The sequence below is a fragment of the Chionomys nivalis genome, chromosome 9, assembly GCF_950005125.1.
Source record: "Chionomys nivalis chromosome 9, mChiNiv1.1, whole genome shotgun sequence".
In the NCBI taxonomy this organism is placed as follows: Eukaryota; Metazoa; Chordata; class Mammalia; order Rodentia; family Cricetidae; genus Chionomys; species Chionomys nivalis.
This window is the reverse complement of record NC_080094.1, coordinates 9653678-9672519: the sequence shown is the minus strand read 5'-3', so window position 1 is coordinate 9672519 and position 18842 is coordinate 9653678. Positions and strand designations below refer to the sequence as shown.

General features: G+C 49.2%; 1 protein-coding gene across 2 annotated transcripts in view; it reads right to left on the bottom strand.

Annotated features, from left to right (window-relative positions):
• The window catches only part of Zfp64 (ZFP64 zinc finger protein), a 56372-nt gene that overhangs the window by 25014 nt on the left and 12516 nt on the right, over positions 1-18842 (bottom strand). Inside the window, exons 3-6 of one of the 2 annotated variants that reach the window (XM_057781820.1) lie at positions 17398-17559; positions 16218-16280; positions 9992-10243; positions 1337-2938 (exon numbers count right to left, since the gene is read on the bottom strand). In XM_057781820.1, the coding sequence (XP_057637803.1) occupies positions 1662-2938; positions 9992-10243; positions 16218-16280; positions 17398-17559 (1754 nt within the window). In that variant the 3' untranslated portion in view covers positions 1337-1661. Of the gene's footprint in view, positions 1-1336; positions 2939-9991; positions 10244-16217; positions 16281-17397; positions 17560-18842 lie in introns of those variants that run through there. The other variant, XM_057781821.1, reaches the window with a different exon arrangement.

Below are 18842 nucleotides of genomic sequence, written 5' to 3'. Positions count from 1 at the left end.
TGAGACCATGAGCTCACAAGTGCTACCGTGGGGTGGGTGTGGGAACGGAGCCCAGATCTTCTTGCATGTTAGGCAAGCACACTATTGACTTAGCCCAGAACCATAAAGTTTCAAACACCACTGTGTTCTGTATTTCCCCAGTTTATTACCGCAAACAAATCATCTCTTCATATAAAAGTGAGGTGGTTGCGTGACCACTTACCCCCACCCCCCAGAGGGTTTCTCGGAGCGCTGGGATTAAAGGTGTGTACCATCATCGCCTGACCCCTAAGTTTTTTGTTTGTTTGTTTTTTAATAGTGACCGACAGTCCTACCCTGGAAACCAGAGACACCATTCCTACTTTTAACATCTTTGGTCTTTCTGGCTTGATCTTTGGCGCCACCTAGTGAACAAACGTCATTTCAATTCAAAAGGGAAATTTGAATTTCTCAGTGTGGCTCATGCTTCTCAACAACGTAATGCTTCTCTCATTTAGACCCTGAGCAGTGATAGACATTTAAGAAACCACATCTTGGAAAACCCAGTCAAACATTACTAGGATCCCACACCCTGTTTACATCTAAACAGAAATGTCAGGACCGTCATGAGGTTTGCAATTTCAAAACAGAGTTGGGCTGGAGCCACACGTGGCGAGCAGCACACAGGCCTGTAATCCCAGGAGGCAGAAGGCCAATCCTCTGGGTCTTGAATTTGAGGCTAGCCTGGGCTACAGAGTGAGACCTTGTCACAAAAACAAAAATAAAGGCGAAGAAGTTTGGGTCACTTGAGACATGGAATGTATTAGACGCAGCTGAAGGAGGGAAGTATTTAAGAGAAGACCCCAGACCCCAGCTGTGCCAAGTCCCCCACCATGACAGAAGAGTCTGCAGGGCTGGGGAGATGATCACAGAGAGTATGTGCACGGATTCAAGTTTCCTTCCCAGAACCCAGGCCAGCTCATAATCACTGGTAACTCCGGCTCCAGGGGGATCTGATGCCCTTTCTGGCCCCTGTGGGTACCCACTCTCATGCACGCACATGCACGCACGTGCACACACACACACACACACGAATCTTTACAAAATAAGTTAAACTTCACAATCCTATACCTATGTGGAGCTGCAACAAACTATCACTAGGGAATATATTTTAGCCAGGCGTTAGGACACTGATCCTTTCGGATCCTCGTCTCCAACACTCTTGTTAGAAATGGGTGACACAGACTTGGATCTATGGAGGAACAAATAGGGATCCATGCACTACACAAGTACTCGGGATTCTGTATGTGTCTGTAATTCCAGAAGGGGCTCCCGAGAAGCTAAGTACCATCACCTACTATACAAACCGAGTGCAATGGAAACCCCAAATCCAAACACCTTTATTCCAGTTGGAGAATCAAATCTGGAAGATGGAAAATCGAACGGTTAACAAACAAACAAACACATCCAGTCCCTCCCGCAGTGAGCTCCGACTCCTATTGGAATCAGCAGTGGCAACCTTTAAGACAATGTAACAGCTTGAAGGAGGAATCAGGATGGTCTCCATGTTGTTTCTCTGTTAAAAAATTACATAAACCATATAAAATACAATTACGAGGAGCCAAGGGCCTCTCACAACATTCTTCTTGTAGTTTCTCTGATAGCAACCCTCCCCTCCAGAATGTTCTGGATATCTGAAGTACTTAGTCTGGTATAGAATCAGCCGGGCAGAGCAGGGCAGGGTGTGTGGTCCCATGGACGATGGAATAAGTCTGCTTGGGCAGTTCTTGCTGAGAGGAGAATATAGAAGGTGCTGTGGTGGCCACTGTGATGCTCTGGCCTCCGTCGCTCACCACGGTCACTTCTGCAGTTCCCTCCTGAATCAGAGCGTTAAGGCCTTCCAAATCCGAGCAAGTGATGCCCGAACTGGCAATGAACGTCTGGTTTCCTGTGCCTTCCTGGGTCCCAGCTGGGGTGGTGGGGATCAGACTCTGCTGCAGGGTGGTCCCCGCGGTCTGGTCATGGGTGGTCAGCAGAACGGTTGGCTGACTCAGGGCCCCTGCTTCGCCAGGACACCCAGAAGGCTGAGGAGTGGCGATGAGACTGACCTGGCGTAGGATCTGCAGGCGGCCATTCCCCGGGAGCTCCTCTGGGGTCTGGGCTACCAGGGTGGGGGGCACGATGTTGACAGCAGCTGCAGCCGCTTGGACGATAGTGTTAGTCTGAGGTACCTGATGCCCCACGATGATCTTGACCCTCCCCTCACTGAACTGAGATACCTGGCTGGTCTGGAGGGGGACCTGGAGATGCTCCACAGTGAGGGGCGCAGCCGGCTGCTTGCTGGGGTCAAGATGAAGCTGCACGACCGTCACATCCGAGTTCTTACTGTCGTGGTACTCACTGTGCTGCCTCTTGTGGCTGCGGAGCGAGTCCTCTCGCATGAAAGAGGCGTCGCATATGTCACAGTGGAACGTCTTCTTGGCATCCAGCTTGGTCACCTGCCGGCTGCTCTGCCTGCCGGTGTCCTTCCTCTCGGGGGCCTCGGTCTTGAGCATGTCCGCGTGGAACTTCTTCATATGTTTGCTCAGGTTACTGGGTTGCTTGGTGTCGAAGCTGCAGTAGTTGCACTTGAACGGGCGCTCAGTGCAATGAATGCGCTCGTGCACACGCAGCGCAGCCTTGCTGGAACAGGAGTAGCTGCATTCCGGGCACTTTTCCGGGTGCTCCGATTGGTGCAAGCGGCTGTGCTTCCGCAGAGTTGATTTGCTGTCCCCCAGGAAGTCGCAGTGCGGACACTTGAAGTTGTTGCCGCTGTGTTTGATGCGGATGTGCGACTTGAGGTTCCCCTTCATGGTACAGCGGACATTGCAGAACTCGCATTTGAATGGCTTCTCCCCCGAGTGCACGCGCATGTGCCTTTTCAAGTCGGAGCTGATTTTGAACTTGGCACTACAGAGCCAGCACTGGAAGGGGGCGTCCCCTGTCAACACAAGGTGAGTTTCCATAAGAACAGGTTAAAAACGACAACAAGGATCCCCCCGAAGCACACACCAGAAAATGGCTTATAGCAAGGCAGGAGGCTGGCCCCTCCTCACCGCAGTTCCCAGCAGCCCTTGGGATTCTTTTAGGTACCCAAACCGGGTCATCACTGTGATGCCAGCACAGATCCACCACTAGAAAACCCAAACGTGGGGACAAAGAGCCATTTAAATGTCTTGAATAGGATCTGCATTAATCCCAGTACCTGGGACGCAGAGACAGGAGGATCTCTGTGAGTTGGAGACCAGTGGGTCTATGGAGTAAGTTTCAGGACCAAGCTGGCCCCCAACTCACAGAGATCTGCCTGTTCTGCCTCCCTAGTGCTGGGATTAAAGGCAAGCACTATTATATCCTACACCTGGCTTCCTTTATAATTGTTAATTTTTTCTTATAATCATTTTTAAAAAATGATTTTATTTCTAATTTTACATACACCTTCATAGCCTACTTAGAAGCTGACAGCTCCATGGCTCTGCATCCTTCTGGATTTGGACTGAAATGAGTGCCGTCCCAGACCTATGAACACATTTCCAATGGGTCAGCACCAGGCTGCATTCCTGAGCACCCCTTCCCACCCGCCACGCTGCGGATAGTTCTTGCAGATTTTCATGAATAGAGATGTGTTTATTGCACAAGATTTACTCTTCCCTTACTGTGCTCTCTACTTGGGAAGAAACTGCAGAATCCAGCTGCTTGATTTTTTTGTTTTTAATTTGTATTTGCTGAGAGATGAATGGGGAGAGTGTAATTGCAAACATCGAAGTGGTTGGGACACCCCAAACTCATTTACTCGATGGATGCCAGGTCCAAATTGGTGTAGGCAGCAATCATCAAACAAGCGGCCTGCTCTTGAATAGTGTGTGTTTCCATGTGTGCTGCGAGTGTGTGTGTGTGTGTGTGTGGATCTAAGGACAACCTTGGGAGTCACTCTCAGGAATGCTGCCCACCTTTGAAACATGGTCTCTCATTGGAGTTCACAAACTGGACCAGGCTGGCCACTGAGCCCCAGGGATCCACCTGTCTCTGCTAGCCCAGGGCTGGGATCACAACCTTCCACCATGGCTGCCATTGGTATGTGAAATCTGGGAGCCGAGCTCTTATGAGCCTAGGCGCTTCCCCAGCACAGTGATGATGGTTTAGGCAAGTGAGCTCACAGTGGTGCAGAGTTTTAGGTTGATTCAGGATGGCTGGAGCCACGGCAAGCACACTACAGGGTGAGACTGTCCCTATTGGCAACACCCCTACAAGGCAGGAGCCATTGTTGACATTGGTCTGAGCACTACTCTACAAATGAGTGGGGCCCCGAGCCCGCGTAACTCACTCGTGCTACCAAGCCAGACTGACTGCGGAGCAAGGCGACGAGTCGCTCAACTCCTGCAAGCCCTGCGCAGTCTCAGTTACGCACCCTGCACCCTCTGAAGACTGCGATCAGGCTTCACTCATTGGTAGGTGGCCAATGACGTCATCCTGAGCTGCCTAAGGCATTCAACTAGAGGCTGCAGGGGTCAGTTTAACATAATCACAGGAAACCAAGATGCCTGAACAAAACAACAAAAACTTTACATGGTTGATTACCCTTACCATTAGGTGTGCTAACTCCTGAACCGGAAGAGGGAAGCTCCAGGCTGTGGCCTGAACCCTGGCCACTGGTGGTTTTATAAATAAAGCTTATTGGATCAGGGCCAGCCATTCTCCTGTGCCGAAGACTGAGCCCAGGTCTCAGCCATGTTAGGGCAATGCAGCTGTTTACATCTGTTTACACCAGTTTACTGTCACATGGCCACTTTCCTGGTTAGTTTTATTGGCTCAACCCAGAGTCACCCGAGACCTTCACCTGAAGACCTGCTAAGCTTGTCTTGATTGAGAATGGATCTGTTGGGCATCCCTGTCCCTAGGTGAACCTGAAATGTACAGGAAAATTAGCAGAGAACAATCCGGAGAGCGAGCCAGCCTCCCTCGTGACTTCTGCTTCTGTTCCTGCCCTGACTTTCCTCAGTGACAGGCTGGGACCTGGGAACTGTGAGCCCTTTCTTCTCTCAAGTTGCCTCGGGTCATAACATTAATCACAGCAACAGAAGGAAAATGAAAACAGCCACGCGTGGATGAGTGGCTGTGCCAGTGGCTGCTTGGTCCTTAAAGCCCCAGGCATTCCTAAGTAGTCTTTTTAATTTATGCAAATACAGGGTGTACGATGTGGGTTCCAAAGATCAGCCTCAAGCTCGGCTCCTTAGGAGCTGTCTACTTGGTGTTTCTGTTTTCCAGACAAGGTTTCTGTGTAGCTGGCTGTCCTGGAACTCGCTCTGTAGACCAGGCTGGCTTTGAACTCGGAGAGCCACCTTCCTCTGTCTCCCAAGTGCTCTGATTCAAGGGGTGGGCTACCACTGCCAGACCCTCCTTTGTGTTTTTTAAGGCAGCGTCTCTTACTGGCCTGGGCCCAACCAGTAGGTTAGGCTAGCTGCCAGTGAGCCTTTGGAGTCCTCCTGCCTCTGCCCGCAGTCCAGGACTACGTGTCTGCTCTGCCACTATGGCCAGCAGTGCTTGAGTGCTAAACACAGACTGAACCATATCCCGGGCTCCCAAATGGGTTTTCAGTAAACATTAGCATCCCCCCTGCCTTCAAACAATGCCGCCCCCTTGCGGCAGTTTGTAAAACTCACAGAACCCTTCTACAGGAAGTTTCAAACGCACAAAATAAAATAAAACCAGGAATACAGAAGAAACCAATTACATTAAGACGGCCATTAAAACCACCGAAAGAATAGTAGCGAGCCACATGTGCCTTAGCAGCGATTCCATCGCCACCTAGCGGCGGGTTTTGGAATTACAGCAGCTTCTAGACGGTCGTTCCAAATTATTTTTGCTCAACTGCTTTGCCGGCTTTGAAACCCGGTGAGTCCCCTGGGTGACAAGTTCATAGAATTTGCTCAGAGTGGAATAACAGATATTTCCTTTTGTTCTCTCCATCAATTGCATTAGTGACGAAATCCAGGGGAAAAAACCCAACAACTCAGAACCAAATCTTATAGCTAGGTCGCAGAGCTAACAACTCTTTTCTAGAGATTGTGATTTTTTTGGGACAGGGGCTCTTGTAGCCCAGGCTAGCCTCTAACTCCCTATGTAGCTGAATTTAAATTTCTGTTTTTGCCTCCCCCCAAGTGCCGGGATTACAGACGTACACCACCGTGCCCCGACTATTCTTTCTTTAATCCCACATGTTTTTAAAATGATTTATTTTGTGTGTATAGGTATTTTGTCTGCATGCATGTTTGTGCACCACTTGTGTGCCAATTATGTGTCGTCTCCACGGAGTATACATTTTGTTGAGTTACAGTGTTATTTCACCTGCCTGTCCGTCATTTGTTTAGTAGGGGGTTGTTGAGATAGGGTGTCATGTAGCCCAGGATGGCCTTAAACTGGTTACATATCTGAGGATGACCCTGAACTACTTGATCCTCCCGCCTCTACTTCCGAAGTGCTGGGATGACAGAAAACAAGGCCCGCTAGGCACTTTGGAACGGCTCTGTCTTTGGGAATGTCTTGCTCACACATCATGAGAAGGTCACTCCTTGCTAGCCCGCTGGTCCCAGGAGAATGACGACAGACGGACAGATGGACAGACGTGTGGTGCAGAGGCGGATCACTCCAGCCCAGGGCACAGTGACGTTCGTCACAGTCAGCAGCTTCTTAGACTGAAAGCCCAGCTGGGGACAGAGAGTTACCTACAGGGGCCTCAGCTGCTCCCCAGCACAAGAATGGAGGATATTGCTGTGTGTGGAGGTTTGGGGGAGGGTAGGTTATTAGGGACGTAGAGAGCCCAAATCTTCAGCATGGGTTTGGGAATCAAGCCGCAAAAATGGTAGTTCACATTGACAGCAGACATCCAGATGCAGGCACTAAAGTTATTCAATCCGCACACTGGTAAACAGACACCCAGCAGCTCGAGCTTGGAGAGTGCTATGATTGGTCCCAGAAGGGAGTTCACTTAAAGAGCCCAGTGGGTTCCAAGCAGAGTGTGGAAGGAAAGGCAAGGATTTTCTAGACATAATCTGTTGTCAGCATCCTTGGAAGTCATTTTCTACTAGCTCTTTAAAAAATTTACTTTAGTCAGGAATGGTGGCACACGCCTTTAATCTCAGCATTTGGGAGGCAGAGGCAGGTGGATCTCCATGGTGAAACCTTGTTTCCACACAAAACAGAACACTGAAGTTTTTACTTATGTACACGTGTCTGTGTGTACATGGAAACGTGTGTGTGTGTGTGTAACTACGGAGTCTAGACAAGGGCTGTGGATCCCCTGAAGCTGGAGTATAGGTGGCCAGTTGTAAGCTGCCTGATGTGGATGCTAGACTTTGGTCCTCTGGGAGAGTAGCAAGCACCCTTAACCACTGAGTCATCTCTCCAGAGCCTCCAGCTAACTTTTTATAATTTATTTACTTTTATTTATGTGCATTGGCGTTTTGCCTGCGTGAGGGTGTCAGATCTTGGAGTTACAGACAGTTGTGAGCTGCCATGTAGGTGCTGGAAATTGAACCCAGATCCTCTGGAAGAGCAGTCAGTGCTCTTAATAGCTGAGCTATCTCTCTAGTCCCCCTCCAACTATCTTTTAAAGTTAGACAAAGGCATGGGGACCAGGATCATGTCCAAGGATATAACCTCTGAACGAGAACCAAATGAGAAAGGGAAACCCTAGTGTAAGACTCTGTGTTCACCTCCAAAGGGATTACCCTGGCGCCAGGAGCCTCCCAGCTCCCCCAGTGTCAGAGGAAGGAATGTCTACAACTGAGTCTAGAGAGGCAGGATGCCCGCCCCACAACTAGTTTTAAATTGTACAAATAAATGGGAAACTTAAAGTTTTGTTTTCTTCTTCTTTGGGACAGGGTTTCTCTATGTAGCCCTGGCTGTCCTCGAACTCAGATCCACCTGGCCTCTGCCTCCTAAGTGCTGGGATTAAAGGTGTGCCCCTGCACCACCATTCCCAGCTCAGGGAACTCAAGTTTTAAAGGCAGATCCACACAAGGGGTACCAGTCTCCACTAAAACAAAAAGGAAAAAGATCCTCCCTGGCCTTTGCATACATGTGCACCCCCTTCTGTGGGCAGCATGCATGTGTACCTATGCACCCCCTTCTGCAGGTAGCATGCATGTGTACCCACACACCCCCTTCTGCGGGCAGCAAGCAGGAATGGCAGACTTGGGATGCCAAGTCTTTAGAAGTGGTCCAGAATATAGCCTGAGAAGATGTCCCAAGTGGGCAGGGTTATGAGCCAGAACTAGACACTACTCGTCGCCAACCAAGCCTGAACAAAGGGATCTGGGGGAATATGCCAAGAGAGATTTTAGACATGTGTGGGACCAGGCACAGATAAAGCTCTCATTCTCACCATTCCCCAAACGGGATTGCTGTCACTGTTGGGGCTCCAGTATGCCACAACCAGACTTATTCTTTCTGACCTGAGGGCCCTCATTCAGTCCCCATCTCTTGGTGTGATCCTATGGCTGGATGAGATTTATGGGGGTCCTGGATATGGTGTGAATGTCAGAGATGAGCCTGATGGTGGGGACAAAGGTGGTCGTGGTCGTGGTGACTGTCTGTACGAATGGTACTAAACCTTCATTCCTCTCCTGTCCCTGTCCCTTGCCATGTAATCTGGTGGTGGCCGTCCCATGGGTGAGCTCGAGCCCATCCCTGACACCAGATCCAGCCTGTGACTTGCCTTAGGTGCCAACGTGTTGCCTGTGGACACATGCAATCCGAGGCTTCAGTGGGCTTCCACATTGGGCTTGCCTGCCTGTTCCTGTGTGGCAACCATGACGAAGCCAAGCCTGGGTGTTAGGGGCTGTGGACCCCCAGACTCTGAATTTCCTGTAAACAACTTGTTTTCCAATGCTTGCAGCTGCTCTGAGCAAAACAACTTGTTTTCCTGTGTTTGCAGCTGCTCTGAGCACGAGACCCTCACGAGTTCCTTATGGCAGGGTAGTGATTTCTGGTGGGTTTGGCTGGGGCATGGCTATCAGTTAAGGATCCCTATATAAGCTGCCCTGGAGCACAATAAAGGGGGCATTCTTGTTTCAAGAATGACCCGTGTCTCTGTCTGTGTGCATATGTGTTTAATCTCCAGCCCCTTTCCTGGCTCGCGGACCGTCCCATAGTGCAGGCGCTACACCTGGGCTAGCCCCAGGCCTGAGAGCAGGGTCAGAGAAAAATGGGGTACAGTCTGATCACCCCAGGTGAGACCAATGCACAGCCGCCAAGCCCACACCCAGCGGCTCCCAGGCAGAGGTAGGCAGAAGCCTTTTCACACACGTGGTTAAGCTAAGCCAACACCAACATCAACGCCTGTGGACCTGAAGGACCACACAATATACCTGCTGCAGTACACCGTGGAGACAGGGTGATGGCTGCTAAGAAGCGCTACCGAGGATGCAAACCAGGGCCTCTGATGGGCCAGGCAAGAGTTACCTCAGAGCCATAACCCGGCCCTTGCTGCATGCTTCCCCATTAAGGCGCGCTAGTCTGAACACAGTGCAACATTTAAGAATGGCTTTACTGTTTGTATCTATTTCATGGAATATAGTCCCTCAGCCCTGCACATATGAGTTCCATAAAAACACAAAGAAGGTGATGGACTGCCACACAGCTGCTCCTGTGTTACGGGGACAGGTTCTTTCACGCAGGTGAGAAGGCAAAGGCAAAAGGAAGGAGGGTCGGCCACCCCAGCGCCTTTAAAACTGTTTCCTTGAGACAGGGTCCCACGTAGCCCAGGCTATCCCTATACTCTGGACACAGCCAAAGATGACCTGATCCTCCTTGCTGTCACTTCTCCGGTGCTGGGTTACAGGTGTGTGCCACCACGCATGTTAAGCGGTGCTGGGGATGCAGCCCTGTGCACGCCAGGCAAGTGCTCTAACCCACCAGCCCCAGCTCCTCTCTTTCCCAGCTGCCCACGGACGGCAGGTGCCCGCGCTGGGGTTAGAGGCGGCGCGGCGTGACTTACCCGTGTGCGAGCGCAGGTGCACGGTGAGCTGGCTGGAGTTGCGGCTGGCGTAGGGGCAGATCTGGCACTTGAAGGGCCGCTCGTCCGAGTGGATGCGCAGATGCTTGTTGAGGCTGCTGCTGTCGGCCGCTGCGTAGTCGCACGTCTTGCACTTGTAGGGCTTGACGCCCGTGTGGCAGCGCATGTGCGTTTTCAGCTTGTCCTTCCGGCTGAAGCACTTCCCGCACACCTCGCACTTGTGGGGTTTGTCACCTTTGGGTGCACAGCAAGCCGTGGCGGGAAACAAGATTGAGACGTTAACGTTTACTCCCGACACCTTCGGGGAGGATCAACCTGCAGGCCCCGGGGTGGAGTGGTGGCTCTGCTGTGTGGCTTTTTAAGAGATTTCAAACTTTTTTCCCCAAGATGATTAGGAATTCCTTATTAGCTAAAAAGTACACAGCAACTAAAAAATAAACAAAATAGTTTGCTGTTTCTGGACAGGGATTCTTGTAGCCCAGGCTGGCCTTGAACTTGCCCCACCTCCAATTTCTAGGTGCTGGTGTTAGAGGCATGCCTCACTATGCCAGGCTTTAAAACAAGAATGTTGAAGACTTTCTGCTTACCTTTTGGCTATTTCTGACCCCTTTACTCGATGTTCCCCGTGTTTTACAACTTTTATAAACATTCTATTTAGGGCCAAGCACTCATCCACCAAACTTGTATTATGTTATTAATTTTGATTATTGTGCTTTTTTCTTTTTGAGACAGAATCTCACTATGTAGCCTTGGAACATGCTCTGTAGACCAGGCTAGCCTAGAACTCACAGAGATCTGTCTCCCTCTGCTTCCCAAGAGCTGGGGTTAAAGTTGCGCATCACCATACCTGACTTAGCATATTTTTTTAAAATATTTATTTATTTATTTATTTATTTATTTATTTATTTATTTATGATGTATACAATGTTCTGTCTGTGTGTATGCCTGCAGGCCAGAAGAGGGCACCAGATCTCATTACACATGGTTGTGAGCCACCATGTGGTTGCTGGGAGTTGAACTCAGGACCTCTGGAAGAGCAGCCAGTGCTCTCAACCTCTGAGTCCTCTCTCCAGCCCCAGCATATTTTCTTTTACTGCCTTTTTTGATATGTAAATCAATCCAATATTAAAGTATTACTTTATTCTACAGACACAGACGCGCTGAGGACATGAGTGTAATGTGAAAGAGCCATCTCTCTTCCATCCGTTCCTTTTTTACAGTCTTGGGCCCGCGTGGCCCGCCTTTTCCACTGCCCTCTTCCTCATCTTGGCGTAGGTGCTGTTTAGGTCTCTCTGCTAAAGCAGTTTAGTCTGACCCTTGATGGCAGATATCAGCATGTAAGCAACGGCTCACTTCTGATCTGGAGGGTTCCTATTTATTAAGTGCATGCATGTTGATATTTCTGTGTGGGCTTGTGCATACCGTGGCATGTGAGGTCAGAGGGCAACCTGCACAAGTTGGCTCTCTCCCTCTACCATGTGGGTCTTGGGAATTGAACTCATTTATAATGTCTTCAGGCTTGTCAGCAAGCGCCTTTACCCACTGAACCACCTCACCAGCGCAGAGGTGCATGTGTGCATGTACGTGCGTGTGTGTGTTTACGTGTGGTTAGGGAATAAGCTAGGGTCTCGGGGTTGCTAGGCAAGTGTTCTATAACTGGGCTACGTACAGCCTCACCTCTTTTTAATTAATTAATTAGTTTTTGTAGATGTGTGTATTTAGTACAAAAACCTGTGCCAGCTAGTGTCTTCTTTTTTATCTGCGGCAGTTTCGTGCATCCCAGGTTGGCTCTGGACTTGCCAAGAAGCCAATTGTGATCCTGAACTTCAGCCTCTGCCTAAACAGTATTGGGACTACGAGCGTGCGCCAGGACTCGCTGATGCCATCCTGGGGACGGAACCCAGAGCTTCGTGCATGTCAGGCGAGTGCCCTACCACCCGAGCCACGTCCCTAGCCCTTGCACTGATTCAGACCCTTCACGCTCTATTGTACTGTCTGTGGACTTCACTTCCTCCTCTTCACAAAGCTGGGACCAAAATCCAGGGCTCCCTGGCTTTTCGAGCAGATTCTGTTCCACTCCCTGTTGACTTCGTTTGGCTCATGTAGTCCTTTCTGTCATTTCCACACCATTAAGCAGCTGAGGTTGAGAGATTTTACTTTATGGATGGGCTATAAATTACTGAATCAGTTCCCCAGTCACACACACACACACACACACACACACACACACACACACACACACCTGCACAAAGACATGCAAATGTTGAGATGGCTCTAGGGGTTATAGGTTACAGGCATCTGCCATCAAGTTTGGTGATCCAAGTTTAATTCCTGGGAATCACACGTGGCAGGAAAGAACAGATTATGATAGTTGACCTCTGACCTCCACACGGATAAAGCAGTGGGCATATGAGCATGTGTGTACACACATATACATACATGCAAACAATAAAGTTTAAAAATAATAAGGACACACATTATTAAGTGGGGACAAGAATATCATATTTGCTTAATAAGAGAAAATAAGTGTGGTCTGGAGCTGGGCATAGTAGCACACGCCTTTAATCCCAGGGAGGCAGAGGCAGGCTGAGCTCTGTGAGTATGAGGTCAGCCTGGTTTATATAGTGAGCTTTAGGACATTAATAGCTATATACTGAGACCCTGTCTCCAAACAATAAAATAAATACAATAAAATAATTTGTTAGTCTGTCGTAGGCCTTATATCTGCATGCAAAAAATTCAAAATATTGCAGCATGGACTACAAAGGTTGGTGACTTTGAGGTATATTAGGAAGTAACATGTTCTAAGTAGGGACTTTTACTCTTACCTTGTCTTTTGTTTGTCTTATCTTTCTGCTTTTTTGGGTTTGTTTTGCTTTTTGGAGACGGGCTCTCTTTATATAGGCCTGGCTGTCCTGAAACTTGCTCTGTAGACCAGTCTGGTCTTGAACTCACTGAGATTCGCCTGCCTCTGCCTCCCGAGTGCTGGGATTACAGTTGTGAGTCAGCACACCAGTGAGATTTTCACTTTCCACTCTGTAGATCAAGTATGTATAGAGCTCCGTGCTGACAGTGTGCCAAAGCTGATCGTGTCAGAGTAAGGTTGGCACATCTGAACACATCCATGAAGACATGGCTCAGAGGTTAAGAGCACTGCCTGTTCTTCCAGAGGTCCTGAGTTCAATTCCTGACAACCACATGGTGGGTTACGACCATTTATAATGAGATCTGGTGCCCTCTTCTGGCATGCAGGCATACAGGCAGGCAGAACACTGTATACATAATAATAACAATAAAAAAAAATCTTAAAAAACACATCCTCAATCCCAGCAGTTGGGAGGCAGAGGCAGGCAAATCTCTGTGAGTTCAAGCCCAGCCTGGTCTACAGAGCTAGTTCCAGGACAGGCTCCAAAGTTATAGAGAAACCCTGTCTCGAAAAAAATTACATCTGACAATTTCTTAAAGATGATCATTTTGTTGAGCTAGGGATATAACTCAGTTGGTAGACCACTTGTCTTGCAAGCACAAGGCCCAGGGTTTGACCCTCAACACTGCAGAAACAAAGTCATTTTACTGAGATCAAGCTCATCTCTCTGCACCGTCTGCTGCCTGGTGTTGTCTGTGCCCTCTGGATTGTGAGTTTGCACTAGCGTACTGCCTGTTGGTGACGCAGAGGCTGGTTTTCAACAGCTCTGCCAGGTAGGAACCACATGGGGTGCTCGCCACCAACCCTAACCACCCTCCTTAAAAGAGGCCAGCAAGGACACCCTCAGGTCACCCACCCTGCTGTGCGGCGGTGTCTTCAGATGACACACAGGCACGGATCTAAGATTGCTGCAGCAAGCGATGGCTCATCCTCACTGTCAACTTAGGAGAAACCTAGGAGACACCTCTGGGCGTGTCTGTGAAGGGGTCTGTGAAGGGGTCTGTAGAGAAGTCTCACTGGATGGGCATGGCACCATCCTTGGGCTGCGGTCCTGAGCTGAATAACGAGAAAGTGAGCTGAGCATCGGGGTTTATCTTTCTGCTTCCTGACTGTGGCTGCTGTGTGACCAGCTGCTTCCTGCCTGTGGGTACCATGTGACCAGCGGCCTCATGATCCTGCCACCATGGACTGGACACCGTCAAGCCATGAGCCAAAATAAACTTCAATCCCTTCCTTCCTTCCTTCCTTCCTTCCTTCCTTCCTTCCTTCCTTCCTTCCTTCCTTCCTTCCTTCCTCCCTCCCTCCCTCCCTCCCTCCCTCCCTCCCTCCCTCCCTCCCTCCTTCCTTTCCTCCCTCCTTCTCTTCCTCCTTCTCTTCCTCCTTCCCCACCTTCCTTCCTTCCAGTGGCATTGGTTGGACATCCTACAGCAACAATAAAGTAACCAATATGTCTTCACTTATACTCTGACCCAGTTTCCCCAGTTGTCACTGATAATGTGTGCAATTTACTCAATGAAACCCTAACCTGCGCAGCCCACATGGCGGGGGGGAGTCACTATTTATGAAAGTTAATATTTGGGTAATTAGAATAAGTCCATGTGACTTGGCAGTGTGAGGCCCAGCGGACAGGACAGTGACCCCAGTGCCACTCATGGGTCACAGCTGATAGCCATTAGCTGTTTGAGCTTTCAAAGGGCTGAGGCTGCCCGATAGAATGTGAGAAGGCCCATTGCTTCCTTGCTTCTCTATGCTTCCCTTTGGAATTTACGCCTCTGGGTCACTTGACCGGGAACCTCTCAGATTTCCTCTAAAGTCGCCTGGCAGCAATTCTTTCTCTATCTGCAACATCTGGAAACCATAACAGCACACAAGCTGGCTTCTGTAGCCACAGAACCCTGCAACTGTGCATTCAAATGGCTGCGGAGCAAATGATATTTGAAGCATAAGCAATAACTGCACTGAGAAGACAGAGACTGTGGGGCTGGCATTCTGGTGGGAAGGGTCAGTCCTCCGCAGTGCAGTGGGTACCCGGAGGGCGAATGTGGGCACTATGCAGAACATCCTTAGCTTCTGGCATCTCTGGGAATGGGGGCTCCCTGACAGCAATCTGGGGGGTCTAAAGGATGACTGTATCAAGAAAATTAAAATACCTCCACTTAATTCTCCTTTTTCTAAGCATTGATGTTTTTCTCTCCTTTAAAAATTTGGTTACATTAAAAATTGTGTGTGGTGTGTGTGTGGTATGAGCGCACGCATGTGTTCACACTTGAGCATGTGGATCACAAAGTGCACATGGAAGTCAGAGGACAATGTTCTAAAGTTCCCAAACTGGTTCTCTGCTTCCACCACATGGGTCCTAGGGACTGAACACAGGTCATCAGGCTTGGTGGCAAGCTCCTTTTCCTGCTGAGCCATCCTCTGGCCCTTTCTGCTGTTCTAAAGCAAACCACCTCAGGTTCCCCTTTCCATGCTTTGTGTTGCGAGTAAAGAAAGCAGCTGTGGGAAAGCCGCTGTCCCTGGCCAGGTGTGGTGGGGAGCACTTATGACCCCAGTGAGGCAGGGGTATGGAGAATTAGAAGCAAGCCCAGGCTATATAATGAGTTTTAGTCTAGCCTGAGCTACATAGTGAGATCTTTTCTAAACAATCAACATCAACAACAAATCAAATGACCGACGGAAACAATGCTCGCGTATCCTCCGGTTTGACCCCAGCCAGCCCTGGACACAAAAAACAAACAAACACTCTCCTTTCTCTTTACTAACGTGGTGCCATACATGACACATGTCCCACTTGAATACCATCTGCATCTGATGCGGATTAACCACGGTACGTCAGTTCTCACACGGATGGCTCACGTGGCCACGGCAGTTCCTGGCCTCTGGCTCAGTGCTCACGTTCTCCACTGCTGTTTTGGTTTTCATTTTTTTTGGAGCGGGGGGGTGGGCACAGACAGGATTTCTCTGTGTAACAAACAGCCCTGACTGTCCTGGAACTCACTCTGTAGCTGGCCTCAAACTCAGAGATCCGCCTGCCTCTGCCTCCCAAGTGCTGGGATTAAAGGCGTGCGCCACCACTGCCTGGTTTACTGCTGGGTTTTGATTGCTTTAGATATGTTTCTGTCATAATCACGTGTACAAACTGTATATTTATTTACTTTGTACTTGTGTTCCTTTGACCTCTGTGAGGCTTGGGCCTTGTCACATGTCTGACATCTCTGGGTCCCCAGCTTCTCCTGGGTGGGTGTTCAAGGGTACCCTACCTAGTGAATGACGTCACTTTACCTGTGTGGATTTTCAGGTGGCGCTCCATGTCCTTCATGCCGTAGGCAGTCTTGAACTGGCAACCTGAAAAAGCCAACGGAAGAGTCCAGAGAAAACCGAAGTGGTCAACTTGCCACACCATGGAGAGGTGGCCAGCAACACAGGAAAGACACTGACAACACATACCAGACACAGTACAGTATTGATCTGACACAAACCAAAATCAAAGGAGGCCGGGCAGTGGTGGCGCACGCCTTTAATCCCAGCACTTGGGTGGCAGAAGCAGGCGGATCTCTGTGAGTTCGAGACCAGCCTGGTCTACAGAGTGAGTTCCAGGACAGCCAGGGCTATTACACAGAGAAACCCTGTCTTGAAAGCCCCCCCCAAAAAAACAAAACAAAACAAAACAAAACCCAAACCCCCCAAAACCCTAAAAACCAAAAGAATCAGCAGAATAATGACGCATGGACTCATACTTTACAACAGCGGTTCTCAACCTGTGGGTCAGGACCTCCTTGATACCCTGCATATCAGATATTTACATGATTCATAACAGTAGCGAAAATTATAGTTATAAGGTAGCAGAGAGTTAGTTTTATGGCTGGGGGTCACTGCCACATGAGGAACTGCATTAAATAAAAGATGGTAGTGTTAGGAAGGCTAAGAACCACTGCTTTACGACATGGTCCATGGGCTAGAAAGACAGTCATCAGGCAGACAAATGCTTGACTCTCTTGTTCACAGAAGACTGAAGATTCATAAGAACCAGAGTAACTAGGACTGGAAATGGTGTGCAGCAGTTAGCGCACAGGCCGCTCTTCCGGAGGACCCAGGTTTGGCGCCCAGCCCCCACATGGAAGCTCACAACCACCTGTGACTCTAGTTCCAGAGGGTTCCACGCCCTCTTCTGGGCATCAGACACACGTGGTGGGAGGAGGGTATAGGCTTATACACAGGTGTAGACTTACACTCATAAACCTTAAGGAATAATAAGAATTCACCAAGAAGCTGGGCACTGTGGCTCAGGCCTTTACTTCCAACAGGTGGGAGGCTGAGGCAGGAGAATCATGAGTTCGAGGCCCACCAAAGCGGTATAGTGAATTCCAGGTCTGGTTGAGCTACAGTCAGGACCCAGCCTCCCCCCATTAAAACAAACCTTATGAACCCTGTCTGTCCTTGCGGTGCCCAGAGCCTCCTTTACCTGGATAGCAGCAGCCCAGTCTCTTCTGCCCAAGGGACGTGGTGGGCTTCTTGGCACGTGTCTTGGCGGGGAGCGAGATCACGGTGGCTGTCTGGTTTTCGTTGCTCTCCGTGGGCAGATAAGTTTGATAGCCATGTTCAAAGACGAATTCTGGAGCTGAAACTAAAGGGCCCAGTGCTTATTAATTTTCATGACGCAGAGCGATGACGTAACTCAATCCAGCTAATGCGGCACGAGAGAAACAAGAATCTCTTACTCAAAAATCAAGTGTGTGAGGTGTAGGGTTGGCTCAATGGGTAAGAGCACTGGCTGCTCTCCCAGAGGACTCAGGTTCAATCCCCAACACCCACACAGTGGCTTACAACTGTCTGTAACTCTAGTTCCAGGGGATCTGAGGCCCTCTTCTGGTCTCATTGATACCAGGCACGCATGGGCTACATAGACAAATGGAGGGAAAATACTCACATACATTAAAAAATCCTTTAAAAATTGGTTAATTTCGGTATGTGATGGTTTTTATTTGCACTTTTTTAAACTATTAATATTAATTAAAAAAAAATCAAGTGGCTGGGTGGTGTGGCGCACACCTTTAATCCCAGCACTTAGGGAGCAGGAGCAGAGGCAGGTGGATCTCTCTGAGTTCCAGGTCAGCCCGGTCTACACAGGGAATACCAGACAGCCAGAGCTACAAACCTGCCTTAACCCTCACACTACAAATAAAAACAAGTGCTTTTGAAGGTGGTGGCAAAAAGTCTTTAATTTCAGCACTTAAGAGTTCAAGGCCAGCCTAGTCTATATAGTGAGTCCCAGACTGCCTGAGCTACACGATGAGACCCAGTCTCAACAAAGTGACCATCCAACCACAACCACAACACAAATGCTGGTCCAGGGCTCTAAAACACCAGTCAAGACAGGGTCTCACCTAACTCAGGCTGGCCTCCAAATCACTATGTAGCTGAGGTTGGTTTTGAGCTCCTATACACTTGGATTACAAGTAGGTAGCAATATTTCATTTGTATTTTAATAAATAAAGCTTGCCTGAAGATCAGAGTGTAAAACAGCCCTACTGATCAGCCTTACAGATCAGGCAATGGTGACACACCTTTAATCCCAGTAGCTACACTAGTTGCCACAGAAACTGGGCGGCAGTGGTGCACACCTTTAATCCCACCCCTAAAGAGGAATATAAGATGGGAGGAGACAGCTCTCACACACAGTCTCATTCTGAGATTCCTGGAGGCAGGATCGCCATTTTGGACTGAGGTGGGAGCCAGTGGCTGGCTGTTTTGCTTTTCTCACCTTCAGGTTGAACCCCAGTTTTTGTCTCTGGGTTTTTATTAATCATGCTACAGGTTTACACCACCACCCCTAGTTCTGGACTTTTTTCTTTTTGACGTTAAAGATTGCCCTTATTTATTTGTGTGTGGGGGTATCTGCGGAAGACA